At 39.6% G+C, this 17,951-nt stretch overlaps 1 protein-coding gene across 7 annotated transcripts in view; it reads left to right on the forward strand.

Moving 5' to 3' along the window:
* The window catches only part of LOC140486022 (RCC1 and BTB domain-containing protein 2-like), a 68,472-nt gene extending 50,836 nt beyond the window's left edge, over nt 1-17,636 (forward strand). For all 7 annotated transcript variants that reach the window (XM_072584561.1, XM_072584562.1, XM_072584560.1 and 4 more), the window contains 4 exons: nt 4,733-4,859; nt 10,257-10,390; nt 11,437-11,567; nt 15,334-17,636. In XM_072584561.1, coding sequence (XP_072440662.1) covers nt 4,733-4,859; nt 10,257-10,390; nt 11,437-11,567; nt 15,334-15,474 — 533 coding nt within the window. In that variant the 3' untranslated portion in view covers nt 15,475-17,636. The remainder of the gene's footprint in view (nt 1-4,732; nt 4,860-10,256; nt 10,391-11,436; nt 11,568-15,333) is intronic.
* The last annotated feature ends 315 nt before the right edge of the window (nt 17,637-17,951 follow it).

Raw genomic sequence — 17,951 nt, forward strand, 5'->3', positions numbered from 1 at the left:
GACTGGATATGGCAGGACTGCAGAGTTTATATCTGATACCTTGGTTGTGGAATTACTTAGCCTTGTCTGGCACTTGCTACATATGCTGTTTGGCACACAGGTTAAACCTGCATTGTATCGTCATTAAGTTGATAGTTCATTTTTAGATAATCGACCCAGTTTCTCCTCATATGACAACTCTTGCTATGTTTGGAATCAGTATGGTGAACCTTTATGGCAAGCACATATTTTCCTAAGTTAGGAGGCCAAAGCTACATACACAATTCCAGGTATGGTCTCACCAAGGCTCTGTGAAGTTATAGTAAGACATCCTTGCTCCTGTACTCAATCCCTTGCCATGAAGGTCAATGTACCATTTGCCTTCTTAAGTGCTTGCTGCACCTGCACAGGACTACATCACTGTTCCTTCACTGTTACTGGCACAAAATCCAGGAACTTCCTTCCTCACAGCACTGACAGTATCCCTAAACTCTGAGCACTGAAATGGTTCAAAAAGGCAGCTCACTACCACCCTCTCCAATTGCGTGAGGGCGTTAGTAGTTATTGGGCAGTGAATGCAAGCCTAGTTAGCAACATTGATGTCTGATGAATACATTTAAAAAGATTTGCATTGCTTTCAGGATAAACTGGGTTTTTTTAAATTACAAGTCCTGATTACTCTTAGTACTTAATGGTCACACAGACAAGACTATTTAGATCCTATCATCAGTTGCCCAATTGCAAGAAAATTGCAATCTTGGTACGGCATGTACTTTATAGTTTAATATAAAACAAAGAAATGAGAATGCTGGAGATCTGAAACAATTAAAAACAGAAATTGCTGGAGAAACTCAGCAGGTCTGGCAGCATCTGAGGAAAGAAAATTTAGTTAACATTTTGAGTCCCATGAGCGAGACGTCAACTCTGTTTCCTCTTCACAAATGCTGCCTGGCCTGCTGAGTTTCTCCAGCAATTTCTGCTCATGATTTACAATTTAATCTTTTTGTTGTGCTCAACCACATGATTTATGGGGCGGCATGGTGCCTCAGTGGTTAGCACTGCTGCCTCACAGTACCAGGGTCCCGGGTTCGATTCCAGCCTTGGGTGACTGTCTGTGTGGAGTTTGCACATTCTCCCCGTGTCTGCGTGGGTTTCCTCCGGGTGCTCCGGTTTCCTCCCACAGTCCAAAGATATGCAGGTCAGGTGAATTGGCCATGCTCAATTACCCATAGTGTTGGGGGAATTAGTCAGAGGGTAATGGGTCTGGGTGGGTTACGCTGCAGAAGGTCGCTGTGGTCTGATTGGGTCAAAGGGCCTGTTTCCACACTGTAGGGAATCTAATCTAATCTAATCTTCTCTGAACAGTAGAAACAGAAATAGCTAACATTACTCAATTTCCATCAATCCTTCTGTTATTCTTGAGTTCGGCATGACCAATGCTATTGTGAACAGAAACACTCAAGTTCCAACAGAGCATCCACCTACTGATTGTCTGTTTACTGATAAGGATGCAATAAACTGTCTTAGCCTTATGCTCGTTTGCTTACCTCAAAACTATTCTTATTACTTTGTTTTACAATTCAGCACAAGAAAAGTGAGCAGCATGAGTAACAACAGCATGTGACCCATATCCTGTACATTTAGTAAAAGCGAAACAGCAGTCAGTTAAATTGTCCCCTAATATATCTAATTCTAAATAACCCTTCCATTTCCTGTTGACTCACTAACTCTTGGACTTTTAGCGGTAGCCAGCTGTTAGATCATCCAGCTGTGGTCAGTTGCCTCATTCTGACATTGCTGATGTATTGACATAGCTGATCCACTGAAGTGCCTGTTAAGTGGTTACCCTTTCATAATAGTATTAGATGCATTTTGCCAGTGAAATTCACTGTGTGGAAATGTTTGGATCATTTGTTGGCAATTCACTGTCTTAAATTCTTAGTCTGAATTTAAGTACAAACAACAGTCTTCTAATGTGATAAGTGTGTTTCAGTGGAAATGCTATAATATGAAACTAAACATTCAAGAGCAAGTTTGTATTGTGTCACCTTATTGTCAATTACTTATTTTTGAAGAGTAGTTACTGTAGGTATTCATGCACATCTAATTTGGATTTGTAGGTTGCTGTTCTATCTCCTGAAAATTCTGAAACTTCATACTAAGAGGACTGCAGCAACTCAAGAAGTAGCCTATCATCTTCTCAAGTAACTAGTCTATAAATGCTGGCCTTGCCTCATACCTCGAGTGTAAATTAAAGAAGAAGCAGAATAAACAGCTATTCACATATAGAGTGTAGGGAGAAAGTGAGGCCTGCAGATGCTGGAGATCAGTCAAGAAGTGTGGTGCTGGAAAAGCACAGCTGGTCAGGCAGCATCTGAGGAGCAGGAGAGTCGATGTTTCGAGCATAAGCACGTCATCAGGAATGTGAAGTTAGAATATAGAGTGTAGCTTTATCAATGTGAATCATTTCAGGAATATTTATTTTAAAATAAATTTTGCTAACTGAATCGTTATCCAGAAGGCAGTCAGCTCAAAGACCAGAAAATGTTTTGATGATTATGTTGGTTGCAGCTCCACAGCATCTGCAGAAACAAATTCATCCACAGTATTTGAGGTTTCTAGGTAATCCAAGATGGAGGAAGGGAAGAAGTTGTGGCTGTCAGAGCTGCTCCTTTCTTTGTTGAGGTATTTTCGGTGTTTTCTCGAATTCTAGGAGCAGTAATTACTGTTTTATAAGCAGTAGCATTGTTATGAAACTTTGGGTGAAACTGAAGATCAAAACAGCGGAATTTTAAAAAGGCGGGAGACAGACAAAGGTAGTGACCACTTGGGAAGTGAATCAAACAGAGAAATAAACCTGCGTTGCTGTCTGACCCAGCGGTGAATCTGCACAGCTGACTGTATTGCTGTTTCATTCAAGTATTTCTGCACAGTGGAGTCGTCTAACAAACATTACTGGTATAATTACAGCATTTAAAAGGCATCTGGATGGCTATATGAATAGGAAAGGTTTAGAGGGATATGGGCCAAATGCTGGCAATGGGACTAGATTTAGCATGGCATGGACCGAAGGATCTGTTTCCATGCTATAAATCTCTTTGACTCTATAACTCTTTGATGAAAATTTGCTTCTAATTAATTTCATACTATTCAGTCGTGCCAAAAGAAATAGGTCTCTTCATGCCACAGTCTATATAAGAGGTAGAATCTTAGGATGCTACTGTGCAGATAGAGGCCTTTTGGCCTATTTAGGCTGCACCCACCCTCCGAAGATCATCCCATCCAAACCAAATCCATTCCTGCGAGCCCGCATTTAGCATGGCCAATCCACCTAACCTGCACATCTTTAGACTGTGGGATGAAATTGGAGCACCCATTGGAAACCCACGCAGATGTACAGACATAGACAATCGCCCAAGGCTGGATTTGAACTCTGTTCGTCTGTGCTGTGAGACAGCGTGTGCCACCATACCACCGTCAGATGTGAGACCACAAAGGTATAGATGATCGTGAATATTATAATACAACATATTATACGTCTCTAATATGTAGTGTTAAATTTGTTCTGTAAATACACAGACTAGATATTCTGATCATTCTAAATAGTTTTCTGTTGAATATGCTGGTCTCACACTCCAGGCCTGGCTAAATAGGGAAAGCAGATGGAAGATTTGCTTCCAGATCACATCCAGTCAGACAGTGTGCTAGAACAGCCTTTGTACACTGACCTTCCACTCCATTCCACACACCGGGATCTGACTGTGATTGTGGACTTGGAGGAACTGCTGTCTTGAATTTGTCCTGCTGTGGTCCTCTTTATTTCTGAAGAAAATTATGCTAATGCAAATAAAACTTAGTTTCTAGTGATCAAGGTTTTTGGAGTGAGGAGAATATTGAATTTAGGTTAAGTATAAGGGATTTATTGACACAGAGCAGGTGGAACTGTCTTATTTTTGTGTTGTTGGCTAGGAGACTATCAAATGCATTAGTGGCAATGGCAATTTGAAACGAGTCTCCTGGTCATGACTCAGATCTTCTGAGTTGCTCCCTGAGTAGTGAATAGGTCATTGTTAAAGAACTGATTATTTGGGAGGTTGAAGGAAAGGAAATGGGAACTACTGGTTTGGTAGATAAACAGAAAAACCTGGGGTTTAGATCCAAGGCCATATGCTGTAATTTCTGTCTCTCCTCTGAAAATCCTTAATACAATTCTTGTCTGAACTTAAAAAAAAAAGTTGAGTCAAGTGTTTATTTCAATCAATTCTTTTCCCCCCCCAATGAAAACTTTGCGATACCCAGCACTAAAAACCAAGAGAAGGAAGAGGCTCAGTCCTGGGAAATAAGTGATCCTTTTCTACAATACTCAGGATTAATGTCCCTTTAGCCTTTTGTTCTGTACAAGGCCTGTTCATTTCACTGTTACCTTTTATGTTCAGTTTGGATAGCTGCACAAAGCGTAACCGAAGAGCAATCCACAGAGTATCTTCAGAGTTGCTGTGTTGTTGCACACCTTAAAGGGAACATTGCTGAATGGGCTGAATTTATTGACAGTATTGATATTCAAAATGAATTTCAGCAGTTGTTCTGGGAAGGCACTTTTAAAATATTTATATGCACAATAGAAAAGATGGACCTTGAATTGATAAAAAAAATGAAGTCAATATGTTCTTGGTTTATAAAAGTTACTTTGTTCCTTGCCCTTCTGTTTCTTTTCTCCCCAGTTTAATTCATGCTTGTCTTTTTGGATCTGTAGAAAGTGACAATCACTTGACAGTAGCACAATCAATGAAGAAGGAGTTTGACAGTGCGGCAACCTCCGATCTAAAGTTTCTGGTGAATGGAAAGATTATCCATGCTCACAAAGCAGTTCTCAAAATAAGGTAGTCATCCAAATCTTTAGAGACACACTGGTGTCAGAAACTGTTCATACATGAGAGAAATTGTTCACTAAGAATTGCTCAGAGATTTCTTTTACATTGAAAACTGTTCTAAAATCTCAGTGTTATCACATCTTTTAAAAGTGTTATTGGAACAATTTGTTTTAACTATTTCTTCTTCGTAATGTATTCAATTTTCATGTATAGAACATAGAACATTGCAGCGCAGTCAGGCCCTTCGGCCCTTGATGTTGTGCCGCCCTGTCATACTAAGCTGAAGCCCATCCCACCTACACTATTCCATGTACGTCCATTTGCATGTACACAATACTCCAAGTGTGGCCGTACCAGAGCTTTGTACAGCTGCAGCGTAACCTCCTGGTTCTAGAACTCAATCCCTCTATTAATAAAGGCCAAAACACTGTATGCCTTCTTAATAACCCTGTCAATCTGGGTGGCAACTTTCAGGGATCTGTGTACATGGACACCGAGATCTCTCTGCTCATCTGTACTCCCAAGAATCCTACCATTAGCCCAGTACTTTGCATTCCAATTACTCCGTCCAAAGTGTATCACCTCACACTTGTCCACATTAAACTCCATTTGCCACCTCTCAGCCCAGCTCTGCATCCTATCTATGTCTCTCTGCAACCTACTACATCCTTCTTCATTATCCACAACTCCACCGACCTTAGTGTCGTCTGCAAATTTACTAACCCACCTTTCTAAGCCCTTATCCAGGTCATTTATAAAAATGACGATCAGCAGTGGACCCAACACCGACCCTTGCGGTACGCCACTAGTAACTGGACTCCAGGATGAACATTTCCCATCAACTACAACCCTCGGTTTTCTTTCAGCAAGTCAATTACTGATCCAAACTGCTACGTCGCCCACAATCCCATTCCTCCGCATTTTGTATAATAGCCTACTGTGGGGAACCTTATCGAACACCTGACTGAAATCCATATACACCACATCAACCAGTTTACTCTCATCTACCTGTTTGGTCATTTTGACAAAAAAGTCAATAAGATTCGTTATGCACGACCTACCCTTCACAAAACCGTGCTGACTGTCCCTGATCAGACTATTCTTTTCTAGATGGTTATAAATCCTATCTCTTATAACCTTTTCCAACACTTTACCAACAACTGAAATGAGACTCACCGGTCTGTAATTACCAGGATTGTCTCTACTACCCTTTTTGAACAAGGGAACCACATTTGCTATCCTCCAGTCCTCGGGCACTATTCCTGTAGACAATGATGATTTGAAGATCAATGCCAAAGGCTCAGCAATCTCTTCCCTTGCTTCCCAGAGGATCCTAGGATAGATCCCATCTGGCCCAGGGGACTTGTCTATTTTCACACTCTGCAGTATTTCTAATACCTCTTCCTTACGAACCCCAATCTCTTCTAGTCTAGATGCAAGATCTCTGTATCTTCCTCACCAACATTTTCATTTTCTATAGTGAACACTGTAGAAAAATATTTATTTAGTGCTTCCCCTATCTCCTCTGACTCCACACATAACTTCCCACTATTATCCTTGATTGGCCCTAATTTAACTCTTGTCATTCTTTTATTCCTGACATACCTATGGAAAGCCTTAGTGTTAACCCTTATCCTATCCGCCAACAACTTCTCATGTCTCTTCCTGGCTTTTCTGAGCTCTCTTTTTAGGTCTTTCCTGACTTTCTTGTAACCCTCAAGTGCCCTGAGTTTTCACATTTTGTCCTAACATCAGCTGCCTTCTTTTTGACCAGGGATTCTACTTCCTTAGTGAACCATGGCTCACGCGTTCTATATCTTCCTCCCTGCCTGACAGGTACATACGTATCTAGGACACACAGGAGCTTTTCCTTGAATAAGCTCCACAGTTTTAATGTGCTCACCCCTGCAGTTTTTTTCCCCTTTCTAAGCTTCCTAAATCTTTCCTAATTGCATCGTAATTTCAATAGACAATAGACAACAGATGCAGGAGTAGGCCATTCAGCCCTTCGAGCCTGCACCGCCATTCAATATGATTATGGCTGATCATTCCCAATCAGTATCCTGTTCCAGCCTTATCTCCATAACCCTTGACTCCACTATCTTTAAGAGCTCTATCCAATTCTTTCTTAAATGAATCCAGAGACTGGGCCTCCACGGCCCTCTGGGGCAGAGCATTCCACACAGCCACCACTCTCTGGGTGAAGTAGTTTCTCCTCATCTCTGTCCTAAATGGTCTACCCCGTACTTTTAAGTTGTGTCCTCTGGTTCGGCGCTCCCCCATCAGCGGAAATATGTTTCCTCCTGCCAGAGTGTCCAATCCTTTCATAATCCTATACGTTTCAATCAGATCCCCTCTCAGTCTTCTAATCTCAAGGGTATACAAGCCCAGTCGCTTCAGTCTTTCCATGTAAGGCAATCCTGCCATTCCAGGAATTGACCTCGTGAACCTACGCTGCACTCCCTCAATAGCCAGAATGTCTTTCCTCAAATTTGGAGACCAGAACTGTACACAGTACTCCAGGTGTGGTCTCACCAGGGCCCTGTACAGCTGCAGAAGCACCTCTTTGCTTCTATACTCAATTCCTCTAGCTGTAACTCTTGCTCGGTGGAGTACACCTATCCCTTTCCATTACTAAAGTAAACCTGACAGAATTGTGATCACTGTCTCCAAAGTGCTCACCTGATTCCAAGTCTAATACATGGACAGGCTCGTTACCCAGTGCTAAATCTAAAGTGACTTCGCCCCTTGTAGACCTGTCTACATACTGTCAGGAAGCCCTCCTGCACACACTGGACAAAAACTGACCATCTATAGTACTCTTACTGTAGTGATCCCAGTCAATATTTGGATAGTTGAAATCCCTCATGACAACTACCCTGTCTCTCTCACTCCTATCGAGAATCATCTTTGCTATCCTTTCCTCTACATCTCTGGGACTATTCGGAGACCTATAGAAAACTCCCAGCATGGTGACTTCTCCTTTCCTGTTTCTAGCCTCAGCCCATACTACCTCAGTTAACGAGTCCCCAAACATCCTTTCTACAACTGTAATATTGTCCCTGATGAACAATGCCACATCTCTCCCTCTTTTACCATCTTCTCTGTTCTTACTGAAACATCTGAATCCCGGAACCTGCAACAGCCATTCCTGTGCCTGCTCTATCCATAATGGCCATAACATCGAAGTCCCAGGTACCAACCAACGCTGCCAGTTCACCCACTTTATTATTTCGGATGCTCCTCGCGTTGAAGTACACACACTTCAAACCAGGTTCTCGCTTGCTAGTGTCAGATACTTGATTTGGGAACTCCCTACTCTTATCCTCTTCTGTACCTGTTCTACAATTTTGGCTCCCATCCCCCTGCTGTATTAGTTTAAATCCACCTTAATATCTTTAGCGAATTTCCCACCCAGGATATTGGTACCCCTCTGGTTTAGGTGAAGACCATCCTGTTTGTAGAGGTCCCACCTACCCCAGAAAGAGCTCCAATTATCCAAAAACGCGAAACCCTCCCTCCTGCACCATCCTTGTAGCCACGTGTTCAACTCCTTTCTCTCCCTATTCCTCACCTCACTAGCATGTGGCACAGGCAGCAAACCAGAGAAAACAACTCTGTTTGTCCTAGCTCTAAGCTTCCATCCTAGCTCCCTGAATTTCTGCCTCAAGTCCCCATCTCTCTATCGACCTATGTTGTTGGTGCCAATGTGGACCACCGACTTGGGGCTGCTCTTCCTCCCCTGAAGGATCCCAAAAACATGATTAGTGACATTACGGACCCTGGCACCCGCAAGGCAACACACCAACCGTGAGTCTCTCTCGTCCCCACAGAACCTCCTATCTGTCCCCCTAACTATAGAGTCCCCAATGACTACTGCTCTGCTCCTCTTCCCCCTTTCCTTCTGAGCAGCAGGTGCCCCACTGCTTTCCCCTGTTAAGTCATCCACCCCCCAACAACTTGTGTCTCGGGTAACACAACCACGCAAATATAACCTGTTCTACTTACCCTTCCCTCAGTGCACAAAACTAGGACACATGAAAGGGAAGGGTAAGTAGAACAGGTTATATTTGCGTGGTTGTGTTACCCGAGACACCACTCAGGTAGTGTCTCCCACCCATCCTCCTCCTCTAACCTAAAAGAAAATGTGGGAGCCAACAGTATCCAAAACGGTATACTTATTGTTGAGGGGAATGGCCACAGGGGGTCCCTGCACTGTCTGCCAGTTCCCTTTCTGTCCCCTAACTGTCACCCATCTGTCTTTTTCTTTTATCTGGGGAGTGACTACCTCTCTGTAAGTCCTGTCAATAACCCCCTCTGCCTCCCGAATGATCCGAAGTTCATCCAACTCCAGCTCCAGTTCCCTAACGCGGTTTTCGAGGAAGCTGGTATTGGGTGCACTTCCCACTGATGCAGTCAGCAGGGACACTAATGGTGACCCTTACTTCCCACATTCTGCAGGAGGAACATTCCACTGCCCTACATTCCATTCCCACTGTTCTAACTCCCAAAGTGACTACTCAAAAAAAAAGGATTAGGAAATAAACTATTTACCTTACCTTGTCAATCTGGCTCCCATACTTTTTTTTTAGGTTAGAGGAGGGGGATAGGTGTGAGACACTACCTGAGTAATGTCTCGGGTAACGCAACCACGCAAACATAACCTGTTCTACTTACTCTTCTCTTTCATGTGTCCTAGTTTTGTGCATTGAGGGAAGCTCCTTCCAAATTCTGGTTTTATTGTCTGAGCTTTAACATTTTTGTTCTTGTGTTCGAATTCCTCCGTTGTCTTGCTCCTTTTTATCTCTGTTACATCCTCCAACCCTCCAGTTCTTAAAAATCTATTCTTCTTCAGTTCTGGTCTGTGACACAATCCCTTGTCCCTATTTGACAACTGTGTCTTCAGTCAATCCATGGAACTATAATTAGAATTTCCCCCTCAAACCCTTTTGCTATACACACCTTTCTCTTCCTGTAAGATGGTGCTTTCACTTAGCACTTAACCAACTTTTATTATAGCTCTTTGCTTAATTCTGCATTATTCTCTTCTGAGTTCACACTTGGGAGGTTTCATGCATCTTAATATTATATGCAGACTATTTATTAGATAAGCAGTGGATACTATCACTTGACAGTGATTGAACTTGTTCTTTTCCACAACCATTGGCTCTGCATACTCCCATCTCCACCTGCAAATTAAGACAGTTGTTCTAAACTAGTATTGTCCTCAAAAGAAACTAACACTTTCCAATAGAATAAATGCATATCTCGAACTCATTTAAAGTGATTAATATGTAAAGTGAGAATTTTTGTGCATTGCAGGTTCAGATTGGCTTTTTAAAGCTTCAATTTCTTTCTGACTGCTTTGGTTAAAAAATATCTTTTTTTTTCATTTCAATCATACAGATGTGAACATTTCAGGTCCATGCTTCATGATGATGAGGTGATTGAGATTGACCAGTTTAGCTATTCAGTGTACCGTGCCTTTCTAGAATACTTGTACACCGACTCTATCAATCTACCTCCTGAGGATGCAATAGGTACTTAATCCTAACATGTATATTTAAATTATTTTCTTATTTAATATCACACACAAGTCAAAAAGACTAGAATCTTAAATGTTGTTCTGCTAAAGATAGCTTTTAGGAAGGATTAAAGATTAATTCTGGAGTTGCTAGATTAACAATTCATTTATAGTGTTCTTTGCCTTAATATGGATATGATTATAAGACTTGTTTTACTCAAGGGCCATGGGCATCGCTGGTTGCCCAATATTCATTGTCCTTCCCTAGTTCACTTTGAGAAGATGGTGAGCTGTCGTCTTGAACTACTGCAGTCCAAATGCTGTAGGGTAGATCCACAATGAAGGTTCTCTAAATTAATTCCTGGAATGGGGAGATCATCCTGGTAGAGGAGCCACTTTTGTCAAAGCCAGATGCCTTTCGTTGGGTCTGCCATCTGTGCTGTGGCTATGGATGCGATGGACTCTGCTCATCCATAGCGGTGTGCTGTTGCTCTCCGTTTGAATAAGAACAGGCCAAATGTGGTTAAAATTTCATGGGGACCTTATTGCCACATTTATTGTTTTCCTATAGAACACATTTATAAAAATGGGTATGTCCTTTGTAGTAAGAATGGTGTACTGTAGGCATCAAGATCTGTTCATGTTTGATTTATCACTACACCTTGCATTTTATAATCATGCTTCAGCAAAGAAACATGTTCCAAACTGAGCCTGGTTCAATCTGACAGTGACCAGGGAAAGGCATGTATAAATATTTATGGAGAATATGAAGTACATTGGGGGCTTCGGTCTGTTCAGCTGTAGGAAACTGTTTATCCAGGATTAGTATCTTACCCATGAGTGTGATTTCTAAAACAATTGTAGCAGTTGAAATACATTTATCACCTTATTACAAGGCTGACAATATCACTGATCTCAATGATACTTAAGTCTGATACGTACACACTTCTTTAATATAAGCAAATGTGTAATAAAGATGTTAAAAATCGAGATGGAAGCAATTGTCTTTTATAATTTAAAAACAAGAAGTACTTAAGAATATTCTTGTATTTAACCTTACAGGCCTTTTGGATTTGGCAGCATTTTATGGAGAGAACAGCTTAAAAAATCTTTGTGAGCAGACTATTAAACAAGGAATTTCAGTGGGGAATGCAATTACTTTATTGTCGGCTGCAGTGAAATATCAGGCAAAGGTAAGAGGAAGGGAACAAACCTCATGCTAAATATGTTCATTGTGAATGGTCAACTTGCAACAGAAAGTAGATGTCTTTTCAGTTCATGTTATCATATAATTCAACACTGAACGAGGACATTTGGCTCAGTGTTCCTGTGTCAGCTCTTTTGTCAAGTTTTCAAATTAATCCTATCCCTGACTTGTGTCTGTCTGTTTCAGCAATCTGTTTCTGTTATCTTGCTGTCACTGCACTTAGTCATTTTGTTCTGTTACCTTTGAACTGTTGTTATAGCCTATACACTCAATTCTACATAAAAATAAACAAAAGTAGTCCTAATACTTGTTTCTGAGGAAATGACCATACAAATTCGACATTTAGTGAGAAGACAACCAAAATACCTTCCTTTATGGATAGAATTTATTGACCATGGAATTTTATAGTTCCTTCCATCACCACCACTGCAATCTTTCAATCTTCTGGCATCAAGCATATAAGGAGGAATGGCAGATTATAGCCAGGGTCTCTGCAGTATCCACCCTCAATTCCCTCAGTAGCACAAGTTCCATTCCACGTGAATAAGATGATTATTCTGCCTTAAGGGTAACTAACAGTTTAAGTATTGTCTCTTTATCGCATCTGATATTGCTACTAGCTGCTCTTTTATAGTCACATCCCCATTATTTGTGTTGTGAAGACAGAGTACCTTTAGTACATTTAGACATGCCCTGCAAGATTTTGATTTGCCTCTAATCAATCCTACTGACCTTTGTCTACCCATTTACTGTTTATAGGTTGATCATCAAATTACAATGCAGCGGTCCACTATGCTTCCACTATCTCGCCAAATAAGAATCATGACTCAGTGCCATGTTCCTGCCCTTTCATCATATCCTTACACATTGCTTCTATTAAAATGATCATCTGATGCCATCCTGCATACCTCAATTGAATTTAGTTTTACCATATTTTCAGGCAGTGCACTCCATATCTGAGTCACTCAGTATGTGAAAAAAATAATCTTTCACATCACATCTGCCTTTTTTCCAAATCACTTGAAATCAGTGCCCTCTTTATCTTGATACTTTTACAAATGATAGCACTTATCCAAACCCCTTGTGATTTGATCTCCTCTTAGCTGCCTTCTCTCCAAGGAGATCAGATTCAGCTTCTCATATCTATCTTCATAAAACAGAAGGTTTCATCCCTGGAACCATTTTTGTAAATTTCCTTCAACTCTGAACTTTTGGCATTCACATTTCTTCCTATTGTGTGTTGTAGAAGATTTTTAATTATCTTGTTCTATTGCCAGTAATGTATTCTAGCCTGCTTTCACCCTTTTAAATTTTTAAAAAATGTCCTCTGTACTTATGTAATCAATTGATTCTCTATTGTTTTCTGAACCTAATTTGTCATAAAACTTTATATTGTCTGTATCTTTAGTCATCCATGGCAATCTCATCCTCTTAGCTTTTTCCATGATTTCCTGTCTTTTTCCATACTGTTTCAAACTATGATCAATATTTTTGAATGCTTATTTACTTGTCCCACTTCATTTCTCAGAACTAGCTCCAGAACTGCTTGCTTTTTTTGGTAGTTTGAAAACATACTGAATTTTGTGCACATTTCAGGAATTCATCTCCCTTTTTGTCTTTCTCAGTTATTATCTCTGCCTACATTGTCACTACTTTTGTAGCTCCTTGCATCCTTCTGTAATTTGCTTTCAAATCACCTTCAATCTCCCTTTATTTGACAGTCTACATTGTACACCCTGCAGTCAATTGGCACCTCTGTTCCGTAATTCAAACTAAGTAGGTTCTGTCTTTGAAATGTGCATTATCCCTCCCAAGGGCTGTTTATTTAATCAACATCACCCTCTTTCTTTCTTAAGTGTATTGAAATGAGAATAATAAGTTTGCAGTTCTGCACCTCTAGGTTATACCTGTCTTATTGCCACTATGTTCTAGTTCAGAGAGGTGACTTGTCTGCGCATCAGCTATCTTATTTGTCTCACTCTCTGCAACTTGTAGCATGCATACTCCAAACCCAATTCGACTGAAATAAAACAGGAAATGCTGGAATATTGTGCATTTCAGAAGGGAACTGTAAAATTGCAGGATATCAAACAGTAGGCAAATATGAGGCAGTCCAAGATGGAATGTTATTGCTGTCTGATACCACTGTTAAAGGATTTTTAAAAATGTGCATGTAACCAGTTCATTCTGTATAATGCTTTGGCAATTAGAGGTTAAAAATATTAAACCTGCATTGGTAGGGTTACACAAATATATAATAGAAATTGAAATTAGTATACAATAAGTACAATTTGGAAACTTCTTCATTAAAGTGATTAACTAATTGTTAATAAAATTGGAGGACACCAAACAACAGGCAAATATGAGGCAGTTCAAGATGGGAATGGTACTGCTGTGGCATGTAGCAGACCAGAAGGTATTGGACAGACCTCTGTGATGACAGACCCATCAGTTTAATCTAAATGTACTAGCAATTATTGATTTTAATAATTATTGAACTGTTTTGACTATTTTTCCTATTCCAAATTTCCTACAAATAGATTCAAATACTGCAAAGTTTAAGAATAAGGATTGTAATTCCCAGAATCAAGCTTAGTTCACTTTAGGTTCAGTCAATGCAATTCTTCACAGTGGTGTTATTACATCCACCGAAGGTGTCACCGTTGTCAAAATGTGAACAAACTCTCAGTGAAATGGAAGCTGTTAATAGAAAGGTTCCTTTCTTCAGCTTTGCAGTTGTTAGCCATTAACCAGACAGGGAAAAGGGGACATTAACAGTTTCATAATTACAGTAAAGTCAAGTGTGGTATTAGTCCTTGGTCTACTGAGTACCCTCTTCACTTGTTCAGTTTAGTAACCTCTGTGCCTGCAAAGTGCAACTCATCTACATTGAAAAAAAAACTTTCTTCCAGATGAAACAATTATAATGCATTCTATTTTACTTAACATGAACCATATCTAAAACTGGATTACTGAAAAAATGGCTTTGAATATTTTCTTTTAAATGTTTTAATCTAAAATTTAAGTTTTAATGACAAAAGTCATGTTTGCATTTCAGATTTACACATAATGGGATTCACACACAAACAACAATTATTCCAAGCGGTCAATCACCCTGTGAATTTGGTGAAAACTAATTTGAATAATTTGAACTCCACTGAAATAAGTAGTAGTGCCTACTATTTTCACTATGTATTTTTAAAATCTGAATATATTCAACCAAGGAACATTTCAACATGCTTGTGACCTGGCTGTACTATTCCCTGTGATCCTGATCAGTAATATCCTTAATTGAAAGCCTTTTTGTTTTTAAGAAAGACATCATAACAATTCTTCGGCAGTTCAATTTCCCCCAAAAAATTAAATCTGCAGAAAATTCTGCAAACTTCAAAAATTGCTTTACTTAACCTACTTGAGAATCTATAACCTCCTATTGAGTTTTCTGTTCCCTTCCCTGTTTGAAATGGTTCAGTTTATAGAACAGTACAAAACCCAGGAAAAGAAAAGTTTCTCTTGCCATCAGCCATCATGGCACTGGCAACCAAATTTGGTATAAACACCCTTCACTGGAACAACACAAAGTGGATGTTATTTAAATTGGATTAAATTTACTTCGTGAATTTTCCTGAGGTAGGTTAATGAAAAGAATGCCTAGATCTGTCCAGCTTGTCACCTTCGAACAAAATGTCATGGATAATTAATCGCTTTGTATTGCCTTTGGATAATTGAATTGTGTTGAATTGTTATTCTAGGGATTGGAAGAGTTTTGCTTTAAGTTCTGTGTCAATCATTTGACAGCAGTGACACAAACACAGGGCTTTTCTGAGATGGACCACGAGCTCTTGAAGAATTTCATCAGCAAGGCTGGCAAACATGGGGCATTCCGGAATTGAAGCAGGAATGTGAGCAGTCACTGAATATACTGGGTTTCTTGGTCAGTTTTCTCTCCTCATCCTAATCAGTTTATCTGTCCCTACCCCTTCAGGTGTCAACTCTGACAGGGTTAGGGTTCTGTATGTGCTAACTGCAACTGTGCCGAAGAAACCATTGTTTCTTTATTAGCTTCAAACAGGATATTAAAGTAGGGAGATATTACAGCTGAGCTCCATGCTTAGCATTTAGATATTACATAATTCGGAGAGTTTGCTCAACATTGTTTTAGAGAGGAGGCCTGTATGACTTTTAACTACTGCCTGTTGCAACATCTCTCGCTGAGACATGGCACAGATCAGCAATCAAACCTGGATTGTTGCACTGAATGGTTCAGTTGCTCATGGGAGAAAATGTTTACTGAACCATTGAGAATTCATTTTCAGTTTGAAGAAATGGATCACTGTCACAAGAGTGAAACATCAGATTATGGAAGTCATTCTTTCCAAATCACTTTTATAGAGGTAACTAGTAAGGCTCCATGAAAGAATTCTGGTCTAATATATAATTCAGAACTACACATCATAGTTTTAAGAATATCCTTAGTTTGTGGAACCATTGATTTCCTAACACTGTATACTTTAAAATAACATTTGCTATTCATTTTCGGAAGAATTTTGCTTTCCTGCATCAGTACAATTTTTCCAGCAGCATACACAAAGCAAAGGACATCCACATGTCCCAGATAACTTAATAGATCAGTTTATTTATCATTGCATTACATGGAAGTACTAGATTCCAGCCAAAGGTTCCTAGTGCTGTATTATTAGGTTATCTAGATGAGCTGGATAAACCTTAACTAGTCATCTGATATGATGAGAGAGAGAGAATTAATAGATGATTGAATGCTTTATGGATGTAATAAATGATTGGCTGCTAGGATTATCAATTTTGATGTATAATCAGATCACTGTCCATAAGTGATTTAACACATTTACTGAATACACACTTGGAATAATATAGTTGTCAATGGTGAGCTGTTTTAGTAAATTAGTGTCACAAAACAGCGTAAGTGAACAGAGTAGAGCTTCTCTTTGACATGGCATGTTGCAGCTCCTTGCAGGTGGCTTTTGGAAATTGCCATTGCGTTAGCAAGGAAAGAAATAGATTTAAATTGCCCAGTATTTTAAAATACTCGTCAATTTCTATTCTGACACAGGCAAATGCAACATTTTCTGGTTCCTTTTGTGGCCTAGCATGACAAAATCTCAATTATAGTAAATCAGTAACACCCTTAATTTAAAAAAAACATTTTTTTTCATCCCCTGGGTGAGAGTAGGTACAGACTGCAGTGATTGTTATGAGGGGTCTCTCATAGAATGAGTTCCCAGATCAGGGTTGTTAATCAGAAGCCCTGGCTGACAGATATATAGTAGGAATGTCAGATATCCTGTCCACTCTTGACAGCTGGTGTACAGAAAGGGTGACTAGGCAACGGGATACTAGCCTCTGCGGAGTTATTTCAGAGACCATTTCTAGTCACTGTGAATTGGTGTTAGTGGAACTGCTGCATTGCCAATTTTGTTTCCCTGAAATTTGAGGACAAACTGTAGAGTTGTTAGCAGTCTCACATTTCGATGCAGTCGGATGATTTTACTCTGATCACACTATATTATTGCATTAACTGACTGTGTTTACACATTTGATTGTGACAGTAAAGGTGAATTTGAACTGAGTTTGTTCTATAGAGTCCAGTCCCAATATATTTGCAATCTATACAGCCAACGTTTTAAAAGGATATAGGATAACTTCTTTCAGCCTGCATTTATGCTTGAACTGACGTATTACAGCACTGGGAATCTTAATTTATTTAACATCACGTGATTACCCTCCATGAGTAGTTCAACATTTGTTGGGTGAAAGGTTGATCTTTATGTATTGAACCCTAAATAGTATAAATCATGTTTGCCATAAAGAAATGTGCAAAGATATTAAATGTAATAACTGGAAAATTTAATTGAAAAAATACTGAAATGTTAATGCTGCTGTCAGTTACATTTGCTTGTCTTATCTGTTACAGATAATGACTACATGACTTTGTTAAACTTTTTCCCCTTGTGAATGTGGTTTTTGATTTTAGTGTCATGTTAAATGTAAATAAATTAAAAGTATCTGATAGCTCAAAGCCTCTTTTTGATTTGTATTTTCATTTAAAATTTTGTAAGATGTAAGGGTATTGTCACTCACTTATTCAGCATTTGTGATACTGTTAGCAGCTGAATCATTTGAATCCTGTTATTGGACACACGGACCAGTGGTACACCATATGCACTATAGTTGGACGTTTGATCCATTGTAATTTTTTTTCCTAATTTCTTTTGCTATCTACAGATTTGCAGCCTGAACAGCTAGAAAAGAGAAGGAAAAAGTTCAATACTTCACCTACATAAATTAGATCAGACAAGTCAAACATACAGCCAGTGGGCCAGAATGCTACCCA

The sequence above is a fragment of the Chiloscyllium punctatum genome, chromosome 15 (genome assembly GCF_047496795.1).
Source record: "Chiloscyllium punctatum isolate Juve2018m chromosome 15, sChiPun1.3, whole genome shotgun sequence".
In the NCBI taxonomy this organism is placed as follows: Eukaryota; Metazoa; Chordata; class Chondrichthyes; order Orectolobiformes; family Hemiscylliidae; genus Chiloscyllium; species Chiloscyllium punctatum.